The 19,826-nt window shown below is 44.0% G+C and overlaps 1 protein-coding gene across 3 annotated transcripts in view; it reads left to right on the top strand.

The window, feature by feature from the left end:
* The first annotated feature begins 623 nt into the window (after positions 1-623).
* Positions 624-19,826, top strand: part of B4GALT6 (beta-1,4-galactosyltransferase 6) — a 51,500-nt gene continuing 32,297 nt past the window's right edge. The window contains exon 1 of one of the 3 annotated variants that reach the window (XM_073331324.1): positions 624-1,572. In XM_073331324.1, coding sequence (XP_073187425.1) covers positions 1,458-1,572 — 115 coding nt within the window. In that variant the 5' untranslated portion in view covers positions 624-1,457. Of the gene's footprint in view, positions 1,573-16,314; positions 16,368-19,826 lie in introns of those variants that run through there. The other 2 variants (XM_073331323.1, XM_073331325.1) reach the window with 2 other exon arrangements.

Genomic DNA, 19,826 nt, shown 5'->3' on the forward strand with positions numbered 1-19,826 from the left:
ACTCTTTCTTTCTTTCTTTTCATCTCCCTTCTGCCGCAATAGACGGCTGCTGCCCCTCCTATCCTCTCTCTGAGCGGCTCCTACCACTCACACATCTTCCTGTTAAAAAACAGTCCATTCGTGCCATTGCCAGGCCTGGCACTATGGCTGCCAGAGGGCACCAGCTGCCGTTGCTCTCGTCATACGGCCCTGGGGCCCACCTAGGGGGAGACAGAGCCCAGCCTAAAGGCTGCAGCCAGGCGTCTTCCCACAGTGTCCACGGCCAGCTCTGCCTCCCCCCATGCCCCTTCCCCAGGCACCCATTCTTAACCCACCCATTCTCTTGTCCTACCACTAATATTCTCTCCCCAGGACCCTGGATCGCCCCGCTTCCGGAGGAGAACAATAGCAGCCAGAGCGTCTGGTAAAACGCTCTTCCCCCGATAAAGTAGTTTATTTATCAGCCAATCAGGAAAGCGGATTCTTTTCTCCCTTGTCCCCTATTGGAGCGGCGCGGCCCGCGTTCACTCAGGCCGCGCGAGCTGTCCGGCGCGGCCGCGAGCCTCTGACAGTGTCAGACTAGACAGCTCGCGCGGCCTGAGTGGGCGGGCAGGCGCGCGCCCGCCGAAGTTCTGCAGTTGGTCGCTAGCCCCGTAGAGGCTCGTGCACGTTCCCAACCGCCGCAGTAGCCGGGTCGCTGCGGGGCGGGGCGGCTGCAGCGCGCTCCCCGCCGCCGGCCCGGGAGGAAGGAGCGGCGGGGCGTGGAGGTGACTTTGTCCAGTGGCGGCGGCGATGCTGCTGCTGTTGCTGCTGCCGCCGCCGCCGCCCGTGAGAAGGGAGCAGGCGGCCGCGACTCCCGGCGGCATGAGCAACCACCGAGCCACCCAGCAGCACTAGGACTCCCCCTCCCCTCCCCTCCCCCCGGCCCAGCACCGGGGTCTGCCACTGCCGGCGGAGGGAGCGGGGCGGATTAACCCCACCCCCCGCTGTGTGAGGGGCAGGAACAACCGGGCCCGCGGCTCGCAGCGCTGAAGCAGCCACCCCTCCCTCCTCCCCCCGCGCTGTCTCCGCGGCCCCGTTTCACCTGCGCAGCGGGGAAGGGAGCACCGGACCCCCAGGCCCAGTGAGCCGCTCCCCTCCCCTGCGCGCTGCTGTGTTTGCCGCTCCTTCAGCCCCATACCTAGCGCCCACCCGGAGCCCCCGCCCTTCCGCTAGCACCCTTGTATACTAGCCCCTCGCTCCAGCGTCCCTCACACACCGAGGCCCCCGCCGTTCATCTCCTGCCGTCAGACACTCCCCACATCCCTCCGCTCCAGCCCTGGCCTCTTCCCTGCCGCCGGTCGCTCGCCTGAGGCCCCCTCCCTTGGCTGGCCGCGCCGCCGTGCGCTCCATGGGAGTCTGCCGCCTCCCGCTGGGCCGTGCCGCCGCCGCCGGCTACTGCTGGGAGTAGGAGGCAGCAGCCCCTGTCCAGGAGGAGGATGTCACTGCTCGGGAAGGTGCTGCGGGTCTCCAATCGCTCCATTCTCGCCTTTATCTTCTTCTTTTCCTTCTCCTCGTCGTGCCTCTACTTCATCTACGTGGCCCCTGGGATAGGTAAGTAGGGAATATCTTCGGGCGGGCGGGCCGGCGAGGTGGAGGGTTATAAATCTCTTAATTTGCCAGAATCCCCAAGTGTGAGGAATATAATTGGGACAGAGGCCCAAGGTAAGAGTGTCTGTCTGTGAGTCTGTTTTGGGGGAGGCTTTAAATAATAATGGGCTTTGCATAATACAACACTGGGGAGATCTTTCAGAGTAAGAGAGATGCCGCAGAAATGGTATTGGATGGAAGTAAATTTAGGTCTAAAACTAAAGGACATTCCCCTCAAGGGATGATGAGAGAGAGAGAGATTGAAGGATAGTTAGGGTGGTACAGTATACTTCTGTTGCACCGTTCAATCAAGGTTTTCAAATGCTTTGTAAAGATATGTAAATGCTTTAAACGCCGCAGCTGCTGTAATGCTTCAATGTAGACACGCTCTGCAGCGATGGGAGGCATTCTCCCATCACTAGTTAATCCACCTTCCCAAGAGGAAGTAGCTAGGTTGATGGAAGAACTTTTACATCAACCTAGTACTGGCTGCACTGGCGGTTGGTTGGCTTAATTATGTAGCTCAGAGGTGTGAATTTTTCACATCCTTGAATGATGTAGCTGAGTTGACCTAACTTTTTAGTGTCAACCTGTACACAGTGGCCACAGCAAGGTAACTGCCTAACCATTGTGGATTTTTTTTTTTTTGACATCTCAGGAGGGAAAAGTTTTAAGATGGAATTTCAAGGAATGCAATGAAATGGCTTTGCAGATATGGATGGTAGAACCATCCCAAAATAACAGGAAAAAGCCCACAGGTGCTTGTTGGAAAAATGTTTGTTAGTCAATCACAATTGGCATCATTTGGCTGACATATCAGTATCATATGAAAGAATCCTTTCCTCCTTACCTCACAGAGTTGAAACAGCCAGTACTATAAAGTATCATCTAATAAGCTAAAAGCCCTCTGGTAGAACACTGAAGACAATAGCAATGCAGACTAGAAAAGCAGCACAGTAATCAGCGGTTTTCTTATCAGTTTTACCCGGACTTCCATAGTTACTTAAGATTAGCGTTTCTTGTACTGATACTGTTTTTCATTTAAATGGGACTTCAAAAAATAGTACAAACATGTTAAGAGACTGCTCAATGCCAGAAGAGAACAGCCCCTAGCAAAAAAATCAGCCTGGTTCTTGATTTATACCAGTTATCAAGTACAGGGGAGCATCTTTACAATTTAAGAGGTGTATTTAATTTAAGTGGCTCAGGCAGGGGACAGGGAGCCAAAATTCTGTGGGTCTATTCCTGGTTCTGCCATCAGTGTGCTATGTGACTAAAGAATCTTCAGGTTTTGTGCCTCAGTTTCCTCATCTACAAAATTGGGATGATGTTTCTTTAGCTCATAAGAGTGTGAAAAATCGACACCCCTGAGAAACATAGTTAAGCCAACCTAATCCCCTGTGTAGACAGTATTAGCTGGATGGAAGAATTCTTCTGTCCACCTACCTACCGTCTCTCAGGTTTACCTACGATGACAAAAGAATCCCTCCTGTTGCTGTAGTAAGTGTATACACTGAAGCACTTCAGTGGCGCACTTGGAGCATTGCAGCTTTGCTTGTGTAGCATTTTAAGTATAGACATAGTCTTAGGCACGTAACTTTCCCCATGCATTGTATAGGAAGCCTAGGCATCTAACTTGGGAATGTGGATTCCATTAGGTGGAAATGTGTCTAAATGTTAGGAGTTGCAATGCTGAACCTGAGTTTTCTTTGTTGGTCTAGCCCTAGGTCACACATCCAATTAGTCTTAAGAAAACATTCAGTCACTACTGACATAGGCTGAATTTGAATGTGTGGAAAAACTTTATATGGTTCTGTCACTTTGTTTCCCCCTTCTCCCATCTGACCTATTATCATTAGTCCTCTGAGCCAGCCAGCATGCAAAAGCCACAACAATTTTCAGTTCAGTTTCCATCTAAAATATGTTTTTTTTTTGGTGTGACTCTTATCCCCAATTCCTGGCTTCAAGATCACATTCATTCTAACAATATTAAAGACACGAGGTTGAATTTCCCACCAGCGAATTTTAAAAAGCAAGGCTGTCATAAATATAAAGGGAAGGGTAAACCCCTTTGAAATCCCTCCTGGCCAGGGGAAAGCTCCTCTCACCTGTAAAGGGTTAAGAAGCTAAAGGTAACCTCGCTGGCACCTGACCAAAATGACCAATGAGGAGACAAGATACTTTCAAAAGCTGGGAGGAGGGAGAGAAACAAAGGGTTTGTGGGTCTGTCTGTAGTCGTCTTGGCCAGGGACAGAACAGGAATGGAGCCTTAGAACTTTTAGTAAGTAATCTAGCTAGGTATGTGTTAGATTATGATTTCTTTAAATGGCTGAGAAAAGAATTGTGCTGAATAGAATAACTATTTCTGTCTGTGTATCTTTTTTGTAACTTAAGGTTTTGCCTAGAGGGGTTCTCTATGTTTTTGAATCTAATTACCCTGTAAGATATCTACCATCCTGATTTTACAGGGGGGATTTCTTTATTTCTATTTACTTCTATTTTTTATTAAAAGTCTTCTTGTAAAACACTGAATGCTTTTTCATTGTTCTCAGATCCAAGGGTTTGGGTCTGTGGTCACCTATGCAAATTGGTGAGGCTTTTTATCCAACATTTCCCAGGAAAGGGGGAGTGCAAGTGTTGGGAGGATTGTTCATTGTTCTTAAGATCCAAGGGTCTGGGTCTGTAGTCACCTAGGCGAATTGGTGAGGCTTTTTACCAAACCTTGTCCAGGAAGTAGGGTGCAAGGTTTTGGGAAGTATTTTGGGGGGAAGGACGCGTCCAAACAGCTCTTCCCCAGTAACCAGTATTAGTTTGGTGGTGGTAGCGGCCATTCCAAGGATAACGGGGGTAATATTTTGTACCTTGGGGAAGTTTTGACCTAAGCTGGTAAAGATAAGCTTAGGAGGTTTTTCATGCAGGTCCCCACATCTGTACCCTAGAGTTCAGAGTGGGGGAGGAACCTTGACATGGTGGCGCAGCGGTGGGATTAACCTGAAATCATTTTGAGATCCAGTTGAGATTTTTTGAACTAGAAATACAGATTTTAAAAAGGAATTTTTAGGAAGTCCAGAAGGCAGCTTTGAAACTGAAAGCAGCTTGGTTTCTCTCTGCTTTGTGGCCAAGCAGAGACAAAAGGGGATTATCTTGTGAATTGCAGGTTTCATTTGCCTGGAGGCAGGGTACTTAACTCCTGCAGGGAAATTCACAGTCTTCCAACCCAGAGGTTTGTTTTTTTTTTTCTTTTCTTCCTAAAAGTAAATAGGGGGTGTGTGCTCTACCCATTTGCCTGGAGACAAAAGTGGCAGGGTTTTTTTTAGGATTTTGATTTTTTTTTTTTTTGTTTTACAAGGAGCACAGGTTTGAAAAGAAATTTTTTTTTCTTTGGGCTGGGTAAGCAGGTTCCCAAGTAGTTCGAGGTTTTTTGCTTTAATTTGGGCCCAGAGCAGAGACAAGGGAATTGTCTTTTTCTGTAGGCTGACAATCACTATCAGAGAATAGGTATTCTATTCCAGCACAGCAAAAAATTACAGCCAAGTTTTGTTTGTTTATTTCTAAACCTCGGGTGTAAAGTTAGTTAAAAACAGAGAGGTTAGAATGGCCAAATCCTCGGCTCGACTACAGCTGGAATTAGCCAAATTTCAGGCTGAGGAAAAACAAAGGGAACATGAAAGACAGATAGAACTCATGCGGCTGGAGAAGGAGGTACAGGAGGCTGCCCACAAGAGGGAAATGGAGGCGAGGAAGCATGTGGAGGAGATGGAGAGAATAAAGGCCCAGCAGAACATACCAACAAACCCTAACAATCCTTCTCCAGGTACCACTTCCCATCCCAGAAAGTTCCCCACCTACAAGGCAGGTGATGATACCGAGGCCTTCTTAGAAAACTTCGAAAGGGCCTGCCTTGGGTACAACATCTCTACTGACCAATACATGGTAGAGCTGAGGCCGCAGCTCAGTGGACCCTTAGCTGAGGTGGCAGCTGAAATGCCTAGAGAACACATGAACAAGTATGAACTGTTTAAATCCAAGGCGAGAGTCAGAATGGGGATAACACCCGAGCAGTCTCGTCGGAGGTTCCGAGCCCTAAGGTGGAAACCAGACATGTCATTTACCCGACATGCCTACCACATTGTGAAACATTGGGATGCCTGGATATCAGGAGCAAGTGTTGAATCTCCAGTAAATTTGCCCTTCCTAATGCAAATGGAACAATTCTTAGAGGGTGTTCCTGAGGAAATAGAAAGATACATCCTAGATGGGAAACCCAAAACTGTAATCGAGGCAGGAGAGATTGGAGCCAGATGGGTGGAGGTGGCAGAGAAGAAGAAAACTGGTCGCAGTTGGAGCGGAGACCAGAAGGGACCACCCCAGACCACACCCTATTACCGGGGGCCGCCCAAAGCCCCACCTACCTCCCAAAGAACCCTCCAGACCCCTTATCGTCCCACCACCCCGTTCTCCAGCAACCCTCCTCGTCCCAGTGACCCGTCAGCTGGACGATGTTTTAAGTGTAACGAGCTGGGGCATGTAAAGGCCAACTGCCCCAAGAACCCCAACAGATTACAGTTCATTGCACCGGAATCACACCAGAGGTCCACAGGCCCAGATACCTCCCAGATACCCTTGGAGCGGAGGGAAACTGTGAGTGTGGGCGGGAAGAAGGTCACCGCGTGGAGGGACACCGGAGCACAAGTGTCAGCTATCCATGCTTCCTTAGTGGACCCCAATTTAATCAACCCAGAGATCCAAGTGACGATTCAACCCTTCAAGTCCAACTCTTTCAATTTGCCTACAGCCAAGTTGCCTGTCCAGTACAAGGGCTGGTCAGGAATGTGGACTTTTGCAGTCTATGATGATTATCCCATCCCCATGCTGTTGGGGGAAGACTTGGCCAATCATGTGAAGCAGGCCAAGAGGGTGGGAATGGTCACCCGCAACCAGGCTAAACAAGCCGTGAGGCCTAGCTCTGTTCCGGAAACTTCTATCAGGACCCAGTCAGAGGTGATGGACCTGGACCCCAGGCCAATGTCTGCAACAGCAGTAGTGGATCCAGTCCCAGAGACCCAGACGGAACCAGTCCCAGAACCGGAACCAGCCGAACAACCAACACCAGACCCCGTGTCAGCACTGAATCCAGTACTTGCAACCTCAACACCAGAGGGCCCCACCGAACCTGAACTGGCAGCAGCCGATAACCCTACACAAGAGGCTCAGCCGGAGCCTGAATCCCAACATAGTGCACCAGCGGAGAGCGGTTCACAGTCAACAGAAACAGCTCCATCCCCTATATCGCTTCCAGAGGGACCAAGCCTAGGTCCACAATCCCATGAGGAACTGATGTCTCCAGGATCAAGGGAACAGTTCCAGACCGAACAGGAAGCAGATGAAAGCCTCCAGAGAGCTTGGACGGCGGCACGGAGCAACCCACCGCCTCTCAGATCTTCTAATCGATCCAGAGAATTAAAGGTTTGTCAGTTTACAGCCCAGGGAGGAGACGACGCTGAGTGGCCTGAAGGTGTTTACTACGAAGGGAAATGTGCTGGTGGTGTGGAAGAGGTGAACCTCTCCATGACCCTTGGGCGTATGCAGCGACAGCAGATCCAGGAGCTGTGCACTAGCTACGCGCCAACGTTCTCAGCCACCCCAGGACTGACTGAACGGGCATACCACTCCATTGACACAGGTAATGCTCACCCAATTAGGGTCCACCCTTACCGGGTGTCTCCTCAAGCTAAAACTGCTATAGAACGGGAGATCCAGGATATGTTACATATGGGTGTAATCCGCCCCTCTGAAAGTGCATGGGCATCTCCAGTGGTTCTAGTTCCCAAACCAGATGGGGAAATACGTTTTTGCGTGGACTACCGTAAGCTAAATGCTGTAACTCGCCCAGACAACTATCCCATGCCACGCACAGATGAACTATTAGAGAAACTGGGAAGGGCCCAGTTCATCTCTACCTTGGACTTAACCAAGGGGTACTGGCAGGTACCGCTAGATGAATCTGCCAAGGAAAGGTCAGCCTTCATCACACATCTCGGGCTGTATGAATTTAATGTACTCCCTTTCGGGCTGCGAAATGCACCCGCCACTTTCCAAAGACTTGTAGATGGTCTCCTAGTGGGATTAGGAGAATATGCAGTCGCCTACCTTGACGATGTGGCCATATTTTCGGATTCCTGGGCAGACCACCTGGAACATCTACAAAAAGTCCTTGAGCGCATAAGGGAGGCAGGACTAACTGTTAAGGCTAAGAAGTGTCAAATAGGCCTAAACAGAGTGACTTACCTTGGACACCAGGTGGGTCAAGGAACTATCAGCCCCCTACAGGCCAAAGTGGATGCTATCCAAAAGTGGCCTGTCCCAAAGTCAAAGAAACAGGTTCAATCCTTCTTAGGCTTGGCCGGTTATTACAGACGATTTGTACCGCACTACAGCCAAATCGCTGCCCCACTGACAGACCTAACCAAAAAGAAACAGCCAAATGCTGTTCAGTGGACCGGAAGGTGTCAGAAGGCCTTTAACAAGCTTAAAGCGACACTCATGTCTGACCCTGTACTAAGGGCCCCAGACTTTGACAAACCGTTCCTAGTAACCACAGATGCATCCGAGCGTGGTGTGGGAGCAGTTTTAATGCAGAAAGGACCTGATCAAGAATTCCACCCTGTAGTGTTTCTCAGCAAAAAACTGTCTGAGAGGGAAAGCAACTGGTCAGTCACTGAAAAAGAATGTTATGCCATTGTCTACGCTCTGGAAAAGCTACGCCCATATGTTTGGGGACGGCGTTTCCACCTGCAAACCGACCATGCTGCACTAAAGTGGCTTCACACCGTCAAAGAAACTAACAGAAAACTTCTTCGGTGGAGTTTAGCTCTCCAAGATTTTGATTTCGACATCCAACACATCTCAGGAGCTTCTAACAAAGTGACTGATGCACTCTCCCGTGAAAGTTTCCCAGAATCAACTGGTTAAAATCGTCCTTGAGATGTGGAAAATATTGTTAGTCTTTATGTACTTGGTAGTATATTTAGAGATGCATGTGTCTTATTAACTCTGTTTTCCTAGAGCTCCAGGAAGAAATCCCAGCCAGTGTTTCACCCTAGCTGAGATTTGGGGGGCGTGTCATAAATATAAAGGGAAGGGTAAACCCCTTTGAAATCCCTCCTGGCCAGGGGAAAGCTCCTCTCACCTGTAAAGGGTTAAGAAGCTAAAGGTAACCTCGCTGGCACCTGACCAAAATGACCAATGAGGAGACAAGATACTTTCAAAAGCTGGGAGGAGGGAGAGAAACAAAGGGTTTGTGGGTCTGTCTGTAGTCGTCTTGGCCAGGGACAGAACAGGAATGGAGCCTTAGAACTTTTAGTAAGTAATCTAGCTAGGTATGTGTTAGATTATGATTTCTTTAAATGGCTGAGAAAAGAATTGTGCTGAATAGAATAACTATTTCTGTCTGTGTATCTTTTTTGTAACTTAAGGTTTTGCCTAGAGGGGTTCTCTATGTTTTTGAATCTAATTACCCTGTAAGATATCTACCATCCTGATTTTACAGGGGGGATTTCTTTATTTCTATTTACTTCTATTTTTTATTAAAAGTCTTCTTGTAAAACACTGAATGCTTTTTCATTGTTCTCAGATCCAAGGGTTTGGGTCTGTGGTCACCTATGCAAATTGGTGAGGCTTTTTATCCAACATTTCCCAGGAAAGGGGGAGTGCAAGTGTTGGGAGGATTGTTCATTGTTCTTAAGATCCAAGGGTCTGGGTCTGTAGTCACCTAGGCGAATTGGTGAGGCTTTTTACCAAACCTTGTCCAGGAAGTAGGGTGCAAGGTTTTGGGAAGTATTTTGGGGGGAAGGACGCGTCCAAACAGCTCTTCCCCAGTAACCAGTATTAGTTTGGTGGTGGTAGCGGCCATTCCAAGGATAACGGGGGTAATATTTTGTACCTTGGGGAAGTTTTGACCTAAGCTGGTAAAGATAAGCTTAGGAGGTTTTTCATGCAGGTCCCCACATCTGTACCCTAGAGTTCAGAGTGGGGGAGGAACCTTGACAAAGGCTATGTATAGTAGTCATTCAATACCCCATCAGTGCTGCACTCAAACCAATTCCCCTTCTTCACCAGCTACCTTCCTCTAATCACACCAAGCACATCTCTACCTAAATTGTAGATAACCAATGAGAACTTTTGAAATTCAACTCCAATCGTGTTTATTGGTTATTATCATGTTTGTGAATACACAGGTTTTTATTAGTGTGTGAAAGTGAGAAATGTCTGATTGCAAATGATGTCTGCAAAATGTTTTCCTGTAATGTTTAGGAAAACTTGTGTGAAAGGGTGATCTATGTTAGTAATTATTGTACAGTTGGTATATTAAATGTGGAAATGCAGATGGAAATTGTGTAATATCTGTATGTTAGAATAATAAATACATTAATCACAATGGAGTTTTGCTGTGGTGAACTTCCTCTGGTTCACCAGAATGGAGCTCTTCTCCAGCAAGCCACAAGAGATTCATCAGAGGGCAGTTCAACTCTGACTTATCACAAAAAGTTGTTGTAGTGGAGCTCCTTTCTGACATGTTTCCTTCTTTTTGAGACCAGAAAGATATGAGGGGGTTAATGGCAGGAGAGAAGGAGGGTTGGATGAAGAGGAAAAGATTGGGTTGTTTATGGGTGATGTAATGAGAGGGAAGAATAATGGAGGAAAGTAGTGGAAGAAGAGGGCATTTTTGCCTTCCCATGTTACATAAGAACATAATAAAAACATAAGAATGGCCATACTGGGTCAGACCAAAGGTCCATGTAGCCCAGTATTCTGTCTTCCAACAGTGGCCAATGCCAGATGCCCCAGAGGGAATGAACAGAACAGGTAATCATCAAGTGATCCATCCCGTTTCCCTTTCCCAGCTTCTGGCAAGCAGAGGCCTACGGACACCATCCCTGTCCATCCTGACTTAATAATCATTGATGGACCTATCTTTCATGAATTTATCTAGATCTTTTTTTAACCCTATTATAGTCTTGGCCTTCACAACATCCTCTGGCAAGGAGTTCCACAAGTTCCCTGGGAAGACCTAGCCTTCTCTAGAAGGACTTCAAGTTTGACAGACCTGTTCAGGTCATCAGAATGGAATTCCTCTCTAGCAAACCTTTTATGGTTCACTAGGAGAGGGGGAAGATGCCTCCACCACAAAATTCCTAGTAGTTTGAGTTATACAAAGCTGTAACTTCCCCCTTCTTCCTGCTCCTGTTAGTAGTGGTACTAAAAATTTCCAGTGGAACAGTTTTCCGTTGAAAAATGCAGTTCTGTCAAAATCAAAGGGTTTGTGGAAATGTGTCAAAAATTTAATCAAAATCAACAGGAGAGAGTTGAAACAATTTGTTTAGACTTTGTCGTTTTGATACATTTTGTTTTGTCTTATATTAAAATTAATATTTATATGTAATATATAAGTCTTATAATGTGTTTGCCTTCTTGAAGTGAAGAGTTTAAATAGTCTTAAATTAAAATTTGGAACAAAAACAATCAATGTCAGAATTTCTCATGGAACAGAAATTTTTTTTCCTTCTGACCAGCTCTACTTAGTAATGATAAGATCTAGGACATGAGGGTGATTGAGGGGGGTTAGGAGATGGGAAAGATTTTATCTGAAGATGCTTCAGGAGTACAGCTATCTATTCTGGAGACCCTCCTGTGGTTTGCAAGAGGGGAGTCCTGAACTGAAAAAAACCTGGGAAAACTTCCATATGTGTAAATGCAGGAGTGTGTGGATAAAAGATGAGTTCTGATTTGTAGAGGGCTATGGATAATGTTACACAGGCACAGAGATTGGTATCAGAGTTGTCCATTGGTCACAAGCTCCCTTCTAGAATCCACTTTTCTGTCTCTAGCGGGCAGACTCCACCGCCTTCCCTCAAATAGTTACAATTCCAAATACAGTTTTTTTTTCATTAGTTCTTATTGCATACATAAAGGTGGGATAAATCTTTCTACAGTAGAACCTCAGAGTTGGGAACACCAGAGTTATGAACTGACTGGTCAAACACACACCTCCGTTGGAACCATAAGTATGCAGTCAGGCAGCAGCAGAGGCAAAAGAAAACAAAGCAAATACAGTACTGTGTTAAACATAAACTACCTTGTCAAATCTTTTTCTTTAACTTTTCCTTTTTTTTAAGTAATCAAACTGTTTCTGTGCTTGTTGCATTTACATTAAGATGGTTTAAAGCAGCATTTTTCTTCTGCATAGTAAAGCTTCAAAGCTGTATTAAGTCAATGTTCAGTTGTAAACTTTTGAAAGAACAACCATAACATTTTGTTCAGAGTTACAGACATTTCAGAGTTACGAACAACCTCCATTTCTGAGGTGTTCTACTGTACTTGAAATGTGGCTTATGAGAGTTGGAGCATGGAAGAAGGGCAGCAGGCTGCCCATTGGGGCTGAGGAGCTAAGCAATGGAGTGGATGCCAGTTGAGTGGCAATGCCAGGTGAGTAACAGAAACCAGGGAGAAGAGTTCTGTGTAGCTGGAAAGCTTGTATTTCTCATTAGCAGAAGTTAGTCCAATAAAAGATATTACTTCACCCATTTTGTCTCTCTAGGAACCAAGAAGTCAGCTGGGAGTTAAACTTCTCACCTGTGCTCTGTTGGCATGGTCATGCACCCCACTGCTAATCTCTGTGCCTTCACCACAGATACACGCATTATCCATGTCACTGTATATTTTCCCCATTAAGCACGTTTCTGCTCAACATTTAACCCCTTCTTCCAGTTGTTTAGCCCAGCAACTGAGTCCTCAGGCTTGTCTACATAATGTTTTAGTCTGCACCACAGGGGTGTAAATTTTAGTCTGCACTAGCATTTCAAGCACTGACTGGCCTGTGTGGATCCTGAAGTTCCCTCATGCATGTTAACACAGTCCCTTTTCAAACAGTACTATGTTAACATGTACTGGAAACTTTCAGTGTGTTCCAGCAGGGTCCACACAGGCTAGTTAGTGTGCAGTATGCTAGTGTTAAAGCACTGCGTAAAAAAGCCCCTAGTCTGAGGTACTTCTCTGATACATCAAACTGGAACTTTTGATGAAGCACAGGAATTTTTTTAGATGCAGCAGCTGCCTTTGCAAGCTGAGTATCTGACAATTTGGACTTCATCTTCCCATCTCTTCTCTACCTCTCTTCTGGTCTCCTCCAAGACTCCCTTTTTAAATAGGTAATGGGAAGAAGGAAGCAATGAGAGAGGTAGAGTTGAAGTCTGAGCCCTGGTCTACATTGGGGTGGGATCGATCTAAGTTATTCAACTTCAGCTATGTGAATAACGTAGCTGAAGTCGACATACTTAGATTGACTTACTGTGGTGTCTTCACCACGGTGAGTCGACTGCTGCTGTTCCCCTGTCGACTCTGCCTGTGCCTCTCACGGCGCTGGAGTACAGGAGTTGATGAGAGAGCGTTTGGGGGTCGATTTATCGCATCTAGATTAGACGAGATACATTGATCCCCACTGGATCGATTGCTGCCCACCGATCCGGCGGGTAGTGAAGACATACCCTGAGTTGCCAGTTTGGGAACTTGCAGATCCATTTCAGGGGTTTGGAGGTAGCTGACTTATCTGAGCAGCTCAGTTGGCTTTTCTTGGTGTAGTTCATTTGAGTTATCCAGAATAAAGGGAATAACTGTTTAATTTTAAAATCAAAGAGGCCTATTTTAAAGATTTTATCTGTGGAATTTGGGGCAAGGGAGGTGTGATTGATTAGATGTAGGAAACCAAAGAAAAGTGAGAAACAGGACAAAGTTTATAAAAAGAAAGCATTTAAAAACATTTACTAACTGCAGAAGAAATATTTTTCTAAAAAGTAAGACACAGTCAATTACTCCTGAAGAGTAATCGTGACAAATTTGGAGACTACATTCAATTGAAGTGTGAAACAAGGATTTTTTATTTTTACTTTGTTCCGATTTAAAGTGCAAGTTTAAGTATGAAATCACTCCTCATGTCTCCATAATTATTGTGGCGTTGAATTTTTTTTTACTTGTTTTAAATCTCTGATTATATTTTAGTATATTGCGTGCTTTAGGGAACTCTTCCTTCTGTATGTATTGCATTTAGTAAAACAAATATGTGGAAAATGGAAAATGAATAATTGTCATTTCCAATTAGTTTTGTATCATACAAGTATCTGTTGAGCCATTTCTCTTATTGGTCTTGGTCTTCTAAAATATTGTTAAGGACACTGTCTGTATTTTGCAAATGGTAGATATCAATAGCTTGTACTTAGTGAATTTAGCTTTTTAAAAATACTTTAAACCAGGATAATGATTAATTACCACTTGCAGAATTCAAATATTGATTTATTACAACTGTATTGTATTCATAATCCATGTATCATAATGGATTATTTTTGAATGAGGTATTTCCATTTAAACATTCAGTGAAGAAGAATAACTAATTGGCTGTTACAAGGGAACCTGTAATATTAAAAATCATGTTTAAAAAAATCTTCACCTGTTTTTGAAAAAAATCTTGGTTTATTAAAACTGAAAGTAATCCAATTTACTTTTCACAATCTGTGCTTATTTATATGCTTCACAAAACAATCATTCTATATTTGACTCTTAGGGTATGTCTACACTACGAAATTAGGTTGAATTTATAGAAGTCGGTTTTTTAGAAATCGGTTTTATATATTCGAGTGTATGTGTCCCCACAGAAAATGCTCTAAGTGCATTAACTCGGTGGAGTGCTTCCACAGTACCGAGGCTAGAGTCGACTTCCGGAGCGTTGCATCGTGGGTAGCTATCCCACAGTTCCCACAGTCTCCGCTGCCCATTGGAATTCTGGGTTGAGATCCCAATGCCTGATGGGGCTAAAACATTGTCGCGGGTGGTTCTTAGTACATATCGTCAGACCCCCGTTCCCTCACTCCCTCCGTGAAAGCAAGGGCAGACAATCGTTTCACGCCTTTTTTCCTGAGTTACCTGTGCAGACACCATATCACGGCAAGCATGGAGCCCGCTCAGCTCACTGTCACCGTATGTCTCCTGGGTGCTGGCAGACGCGGTACTGCATTGCTACACAGCAGCAGCAACCCATTGCCTTGTGGCAGCAGATGGTGCAATAGGACTGGTAGCTGTCATCGTCATGTCCGAGGTGCTCCTGGTCGCCTGTGTGAGGTCGATCAGGAGCGCCTAGACAGACATGGGCTCAGGGACTAAATTTGGAGTGACTTGATCAAGTCATTCTCTTTAGTCCTGCAGTCAGTCCTGTTGAACCATCTTATGGTGAGCAGGCAGGTGATACAGATTGCTAGCAGTCCTATTGCATCATTTTCTGCCAGGCAGGCAAGAGATGAGGATGGCTAGCAGTCCTATTGTACCATCTTCTGCCGAGCAGCCATGAGATGTGGATGGCATGCAGTCCTTCTGCACCGTCTGCTGCCAGCCAAAGATGTAAAAGATAGATGGAGTGGATCAAAACAAGAAATAGACCAGATTTGTTTTGTACTCATTTGCAAACCCCCCCACCCCCATCTAGGGGACTCATTCCTCTAGGTCACACTGCAGTCACTCACAGAGAAGGTGCAGCGAGGTAAATCTAGCCATGCATCAATCAGAGGCCAGACTAACCTCCTTGTTCCAATAAGAACAATAACTTAGGTGCACCATTTCTTATTGGAACCCTCCGTGAAGTCCTGCCTGAAATACTCCTTGATGTAAAGCCACCCCCTTTGTTGATTTTAGCTCCCTGTAAGCCAACCCTGTAAGCCGTGTCGTCAGTCGTCCCTGCCTGTATCAGAGCAACGGCAAACAATCGTGCATCTGAGTTGAGAGTGCTGTCCAGAGCAGTCACAATGGATCACTCTGGGATAGCTCCCGGAGGCCAGTACCGTCGAATTGTGTCCACAGTACCCCAAATTCGACCCGGCAAGGCCGATTTTAAGCGCTAATCCACTTGTCAGGAGTGGAGTAAGGAAATCGATTTTAAGAGCCCTTTAAGTCGAAATAAAGGGCTTCATCATGTGGACAGGTGCAGGTTTACATCGATTTAACGCTGCTAAATTCCACCTAAAGTCCTAGTGTAGACCAGGGCTTAGTCCTCATCCTCGAAGAAAACATGCACAACACCTTCAAAAGACGAGCCCGGGAGCTTAAGTTCATGACTTTGCTAAACACTAAAAATCATGGACTGAATAGAGACACTGGATTTATGGCTTATTACAACAATCTATAACCTACTAAATTTCCCCCCTTTACCTTTTTTTCTCCTTTCCCACCTATGACTGGAGAGTGTTAATAGGCCACTTCACCTTGAATGGTCTCTTGAAACGTGTGTTAACTACTTATACTAAACAATCCGTTCCACCTTGTATTTAGCTGTGACACTGAGTACATTTCCCAGATCTGAAGAAGAGCTCTGTGTAAGCTCAAAAGCTTGTCTCTCTGACCAGCAGAAGTTGGCCCAATAAAAGATATTATCTCACCCACCTTGTTTGTCTAATATTTCAAGTGCCTTTTAGGTGGACAATAAATGTCAAGCAAGTAGAATCTAGTTGAACTGACAAAAAAAAAACCCAGCAACAACATATTCTTATACACTTTGGCTGTGTTCTTTATAGATGAAATGGGAGGTGGAAACCAGAGGGGAAAGAAAATTTCTAAATTTCCCCACAATAATGATGCTGTTAATCAATTGTCATGAAAATACATTCACAGGGATACCACCTACAGTAAGGAAATTACTCAAAATTCTTCATAGAAAAAGTAAGGTAGGTAACAATCATCCAGAATTATTTTCATTTTTGAAATAGTTTGTAAATCTTGATGTCATCTGTGCTAATTAATGGTGATCTGCTTGCTAGAATTGAACATAAGAATGACCATATTGGGTCAGACTAATTGTCCATCTAGCTTTGACCACTGTCAGAAGACTGTATACTATGCCAGGTGCTTCAGAGAGAATGAATAGAACAGACAATCATCAAGTGATTCATTCCCTCCCAGCTTCTGGCAATCAGAGGCTAGGGGCAATCAGAGCCATTGATAGACCTATCCTCCCTGAACTTATCCAGTTCTTTTTTGAACTATGCTATAGTTTTGACCTTCACAGCATCCCTTGCTAATGAGTCCCACAGATTCATTATGCATTGTGTGAAAAAGTACTTCCTTTTGCTTGTTTTAAACATGCTGCCTATTAATTTCACTGGGCAAGCCCTGGTTCTTGTGTTGTTTACTCCTTCACATAACACTTTCCTATTGTCTTCCACAACAGTCACAATTTTATAGATCTGCATCATATCCCCCTTTAGTCATCTTTTCCAAGCTGAAAAATGACAATCTTTGTAATCTTTCTTCATATGGAAGTTGTTCCATACCCTTAATCATTTTTGTTCCCTTCTCTGTACCTTTTCCAATTCTAGTATATATCTTTTGATATGGGTGACCAGAACTACACACAGAATTCAAGGTGTGGCCATACTATGGATTTATATGGTAGCATTATGATACTTTGTCTTATTTTGTTAATGTCTTATTATCTATCCCTTTCCTAATGGTTCTTAACATTATTAGCTTTTTTTACTGTTGTTGCACATTGAATAGATGTTTTCAGAGAACTGCGAACAATGAATACATAATTTCTTTCTTGAGTGGTGGTGACTAATTTAGACCCCATCATTTTGTATGTATAGTTGGAATGATGTTTTCCAGTGTGCATTAGTTTGCATTTATCAACATTGAATGTCATCTGCCATTTCATTGGCCAGTCACCCAGTTTTGTGAGATCCCTTTGTAATTCTTAGGTTCAAAGCAGACTATGATCTTGAGTAATTTTGTATCCTCTGCAAATTTTGCCACCTCAGTGTTTACCCCTTTTTCCAGATAATTTTTTAATATGTTGAACAGCATTGCTCTCAACACAGATCCCTAGGGGACATTGCCGCTTACCTCTCTTCATTCTGAAAACTGTCCATTCCTGCACTTTGTTTCCTATCTTTTAACCAGTTCCTGATTTATGAGAGGACCTTCCCTCTTATCCCATGACTGCTTACTCTGCATAAAGAGCCTTTGGTGAAGGACCTCATCAAAAGTCCAAGTATACTATATCTACTGGATCACTCTTGTCCACATTTGTTGACCCCCCCGCCCAAACAATTCTAATAGATGGTTGAGGAATGATTTCCCTTTACAAAAGCCATGTTGTCTCTTCCCCAATAAACTGTGTACTTGGTAATTCTTGTTCTTTACTATAGTTTCAACCAATTTGCCTGGTACTGGTTAGGCGTACTGGTCAGGGATCACCTCTGGAGCCTTTTTAAAAAATTTGTGTCACATTGGCTACTCTCCAGTCATCTGGTACAGAAGCTGATTTAAATGATAGGTTTCATACCACAGTTGGTAGTTCTACAATTTCATGTTTGAGTTCCTTCAGAACTCTTGGGTGGATACCATCTTGTCCTGATGGCTTATTACTGTTTAATTTATCAATTCATTCCAGAACCTTTCCTATTGACACTTCAATCTTGTGCAGTTCCTCAGATTTGCACCCAAAAAGAATGTCTCAGGGGTGGAAGTCTCCCTCACATCTTCTGGAGTGAAGATTAATGCAAAGAATTAATTTAGGTTCTCCTCAATTGCCTTATCTTCCTGGAGTGCTACATTAGAACCTCAATTGTCCAGTGGCCCCACTAAGTGTTTGTCAGGCTTCCTGCTTCTGATTTTTACTTTGCTGTTGTACCAAAATTGTTTTCAAAACTGTATTTGCAGATTTCTTAACTTCTGATAAACTTGTCATTTCTACTTACTAGTTCCCTAGGAGCCTCCACTGGGTTTAGAACCTGCAAAATAGCATGTAGACGTGCCTATAAAGCTTACAAAGAATGCATCCAAATGCAGAAGTCCAAGTGTCCATGGTGCACAGCTTGAAAACTTACAGCATCCAGCTTTTCTAAAAATATTCAAAAGCACTACTTCAAATTCAGGAACGATAAAGAAATCAGATATTTTTATCTCCTTTTCCAAAAAGTCACTGAAGACTTCCACAAATGAAATTTCTTACTTTCCTACCACTCCAGAATTGGCAAAAATATTCTTTCTTAATTGAGGACCATGTATCAAATCTCAGGTGGATTGATGTAGATTCAGCAGATTTTTAAGTTAGCCATAGATGGAGATGAAAAAGTATGTCTTTTGAACCTTTAAAAAAGTGTTTGAGTTCTGAAATCAAATCTTGCTTGCTACAGTGGCGATAATAGTAGCTCTGAAATGTCTGCACCACGTCAGTGGAGTGCTATGATAATCTTATTTCAGCAGTGTGAATTGTTTCCAATATGTTTCTTTAAAATTCCAATAGTCATCATGGTTGCAACGATCTACTTATAAAAACACTTTGAAGTTACTGGGCCACACTGTTGAGCAGTTACATAGGCAAACAGCAGTATTGCCAAACCCAAGCATGCAAAAATAAGGAAGGCCCTAAACACTCATGATATTTATTTAAAAATAAATTTTGGGTTCTTTTAATTTGTCTTCTGATTTCTGAGCCTGTAGAGAGCAATTGGTTATATTTTCAAGCTTTTCTCAATTACCTTGAAGACTAAAAACTCTGCTTTAGATGAAAGCTGCGATTTCTGGACAGTCTCTTGCTTCCAAAAGCTAGTGTTTAGGCAAAATTTGATGTTTTTCTTAACTTATGATAAAATTGTAAGAGTTGGCAACACTGACAAAGCATCATCAATTTTCCACTTACAGAGGGAAAAAGTGACATTTTTACATTGGCAAAACCAATTTGGGAATATAATTCACCCCAAATTTGGCACTACGCTTTTCTTTGGAAACAGTCTTCTCTCTTCCTTCCTCATTCCTCCCAGAATACCCTAAAAACATGTCTCTTAATCTTTGCTAGGCAACTGGTTTACCAAAAGACCAGCACTAAGAATTTCTTTGTTAGTTAAAAACTGGTTAAACAATTGTGCTCTTCTTAATAGATGTTTTGTGCTAATGCTACTATTCCCAATAGACAGAAATCATTACCATTTATTTTCATTAAGATAAATCAAGTTCAAGGAGACATCCTAATAAGGGAGCCATATTGATATACCATTTCTCTGCTAAGTACATAATACTTCAGTAGTATTTTATTTATATTATCCACAAGAAACAACATTAAAAGAACATTAAGGTTGTAAGTCAAGCACTCAAAAGTTAGGAAATGCCAAAATGAAGGTTAC

The sequence above is a fragment of the Lepidochelys kempii genome, chromosome 2 (genome assembly GCF_965140265.1).
Source record: "Lepidochelys kempii isolate rLepKem1 chromosome 2, rLepKem1.hap2, whole genome shotgun sequence".
NCBI lineage: Eukaryota > Metazoa > Chordata > Testudines > Cheloniidae > Lepidochelys > Lepidochelys kempii.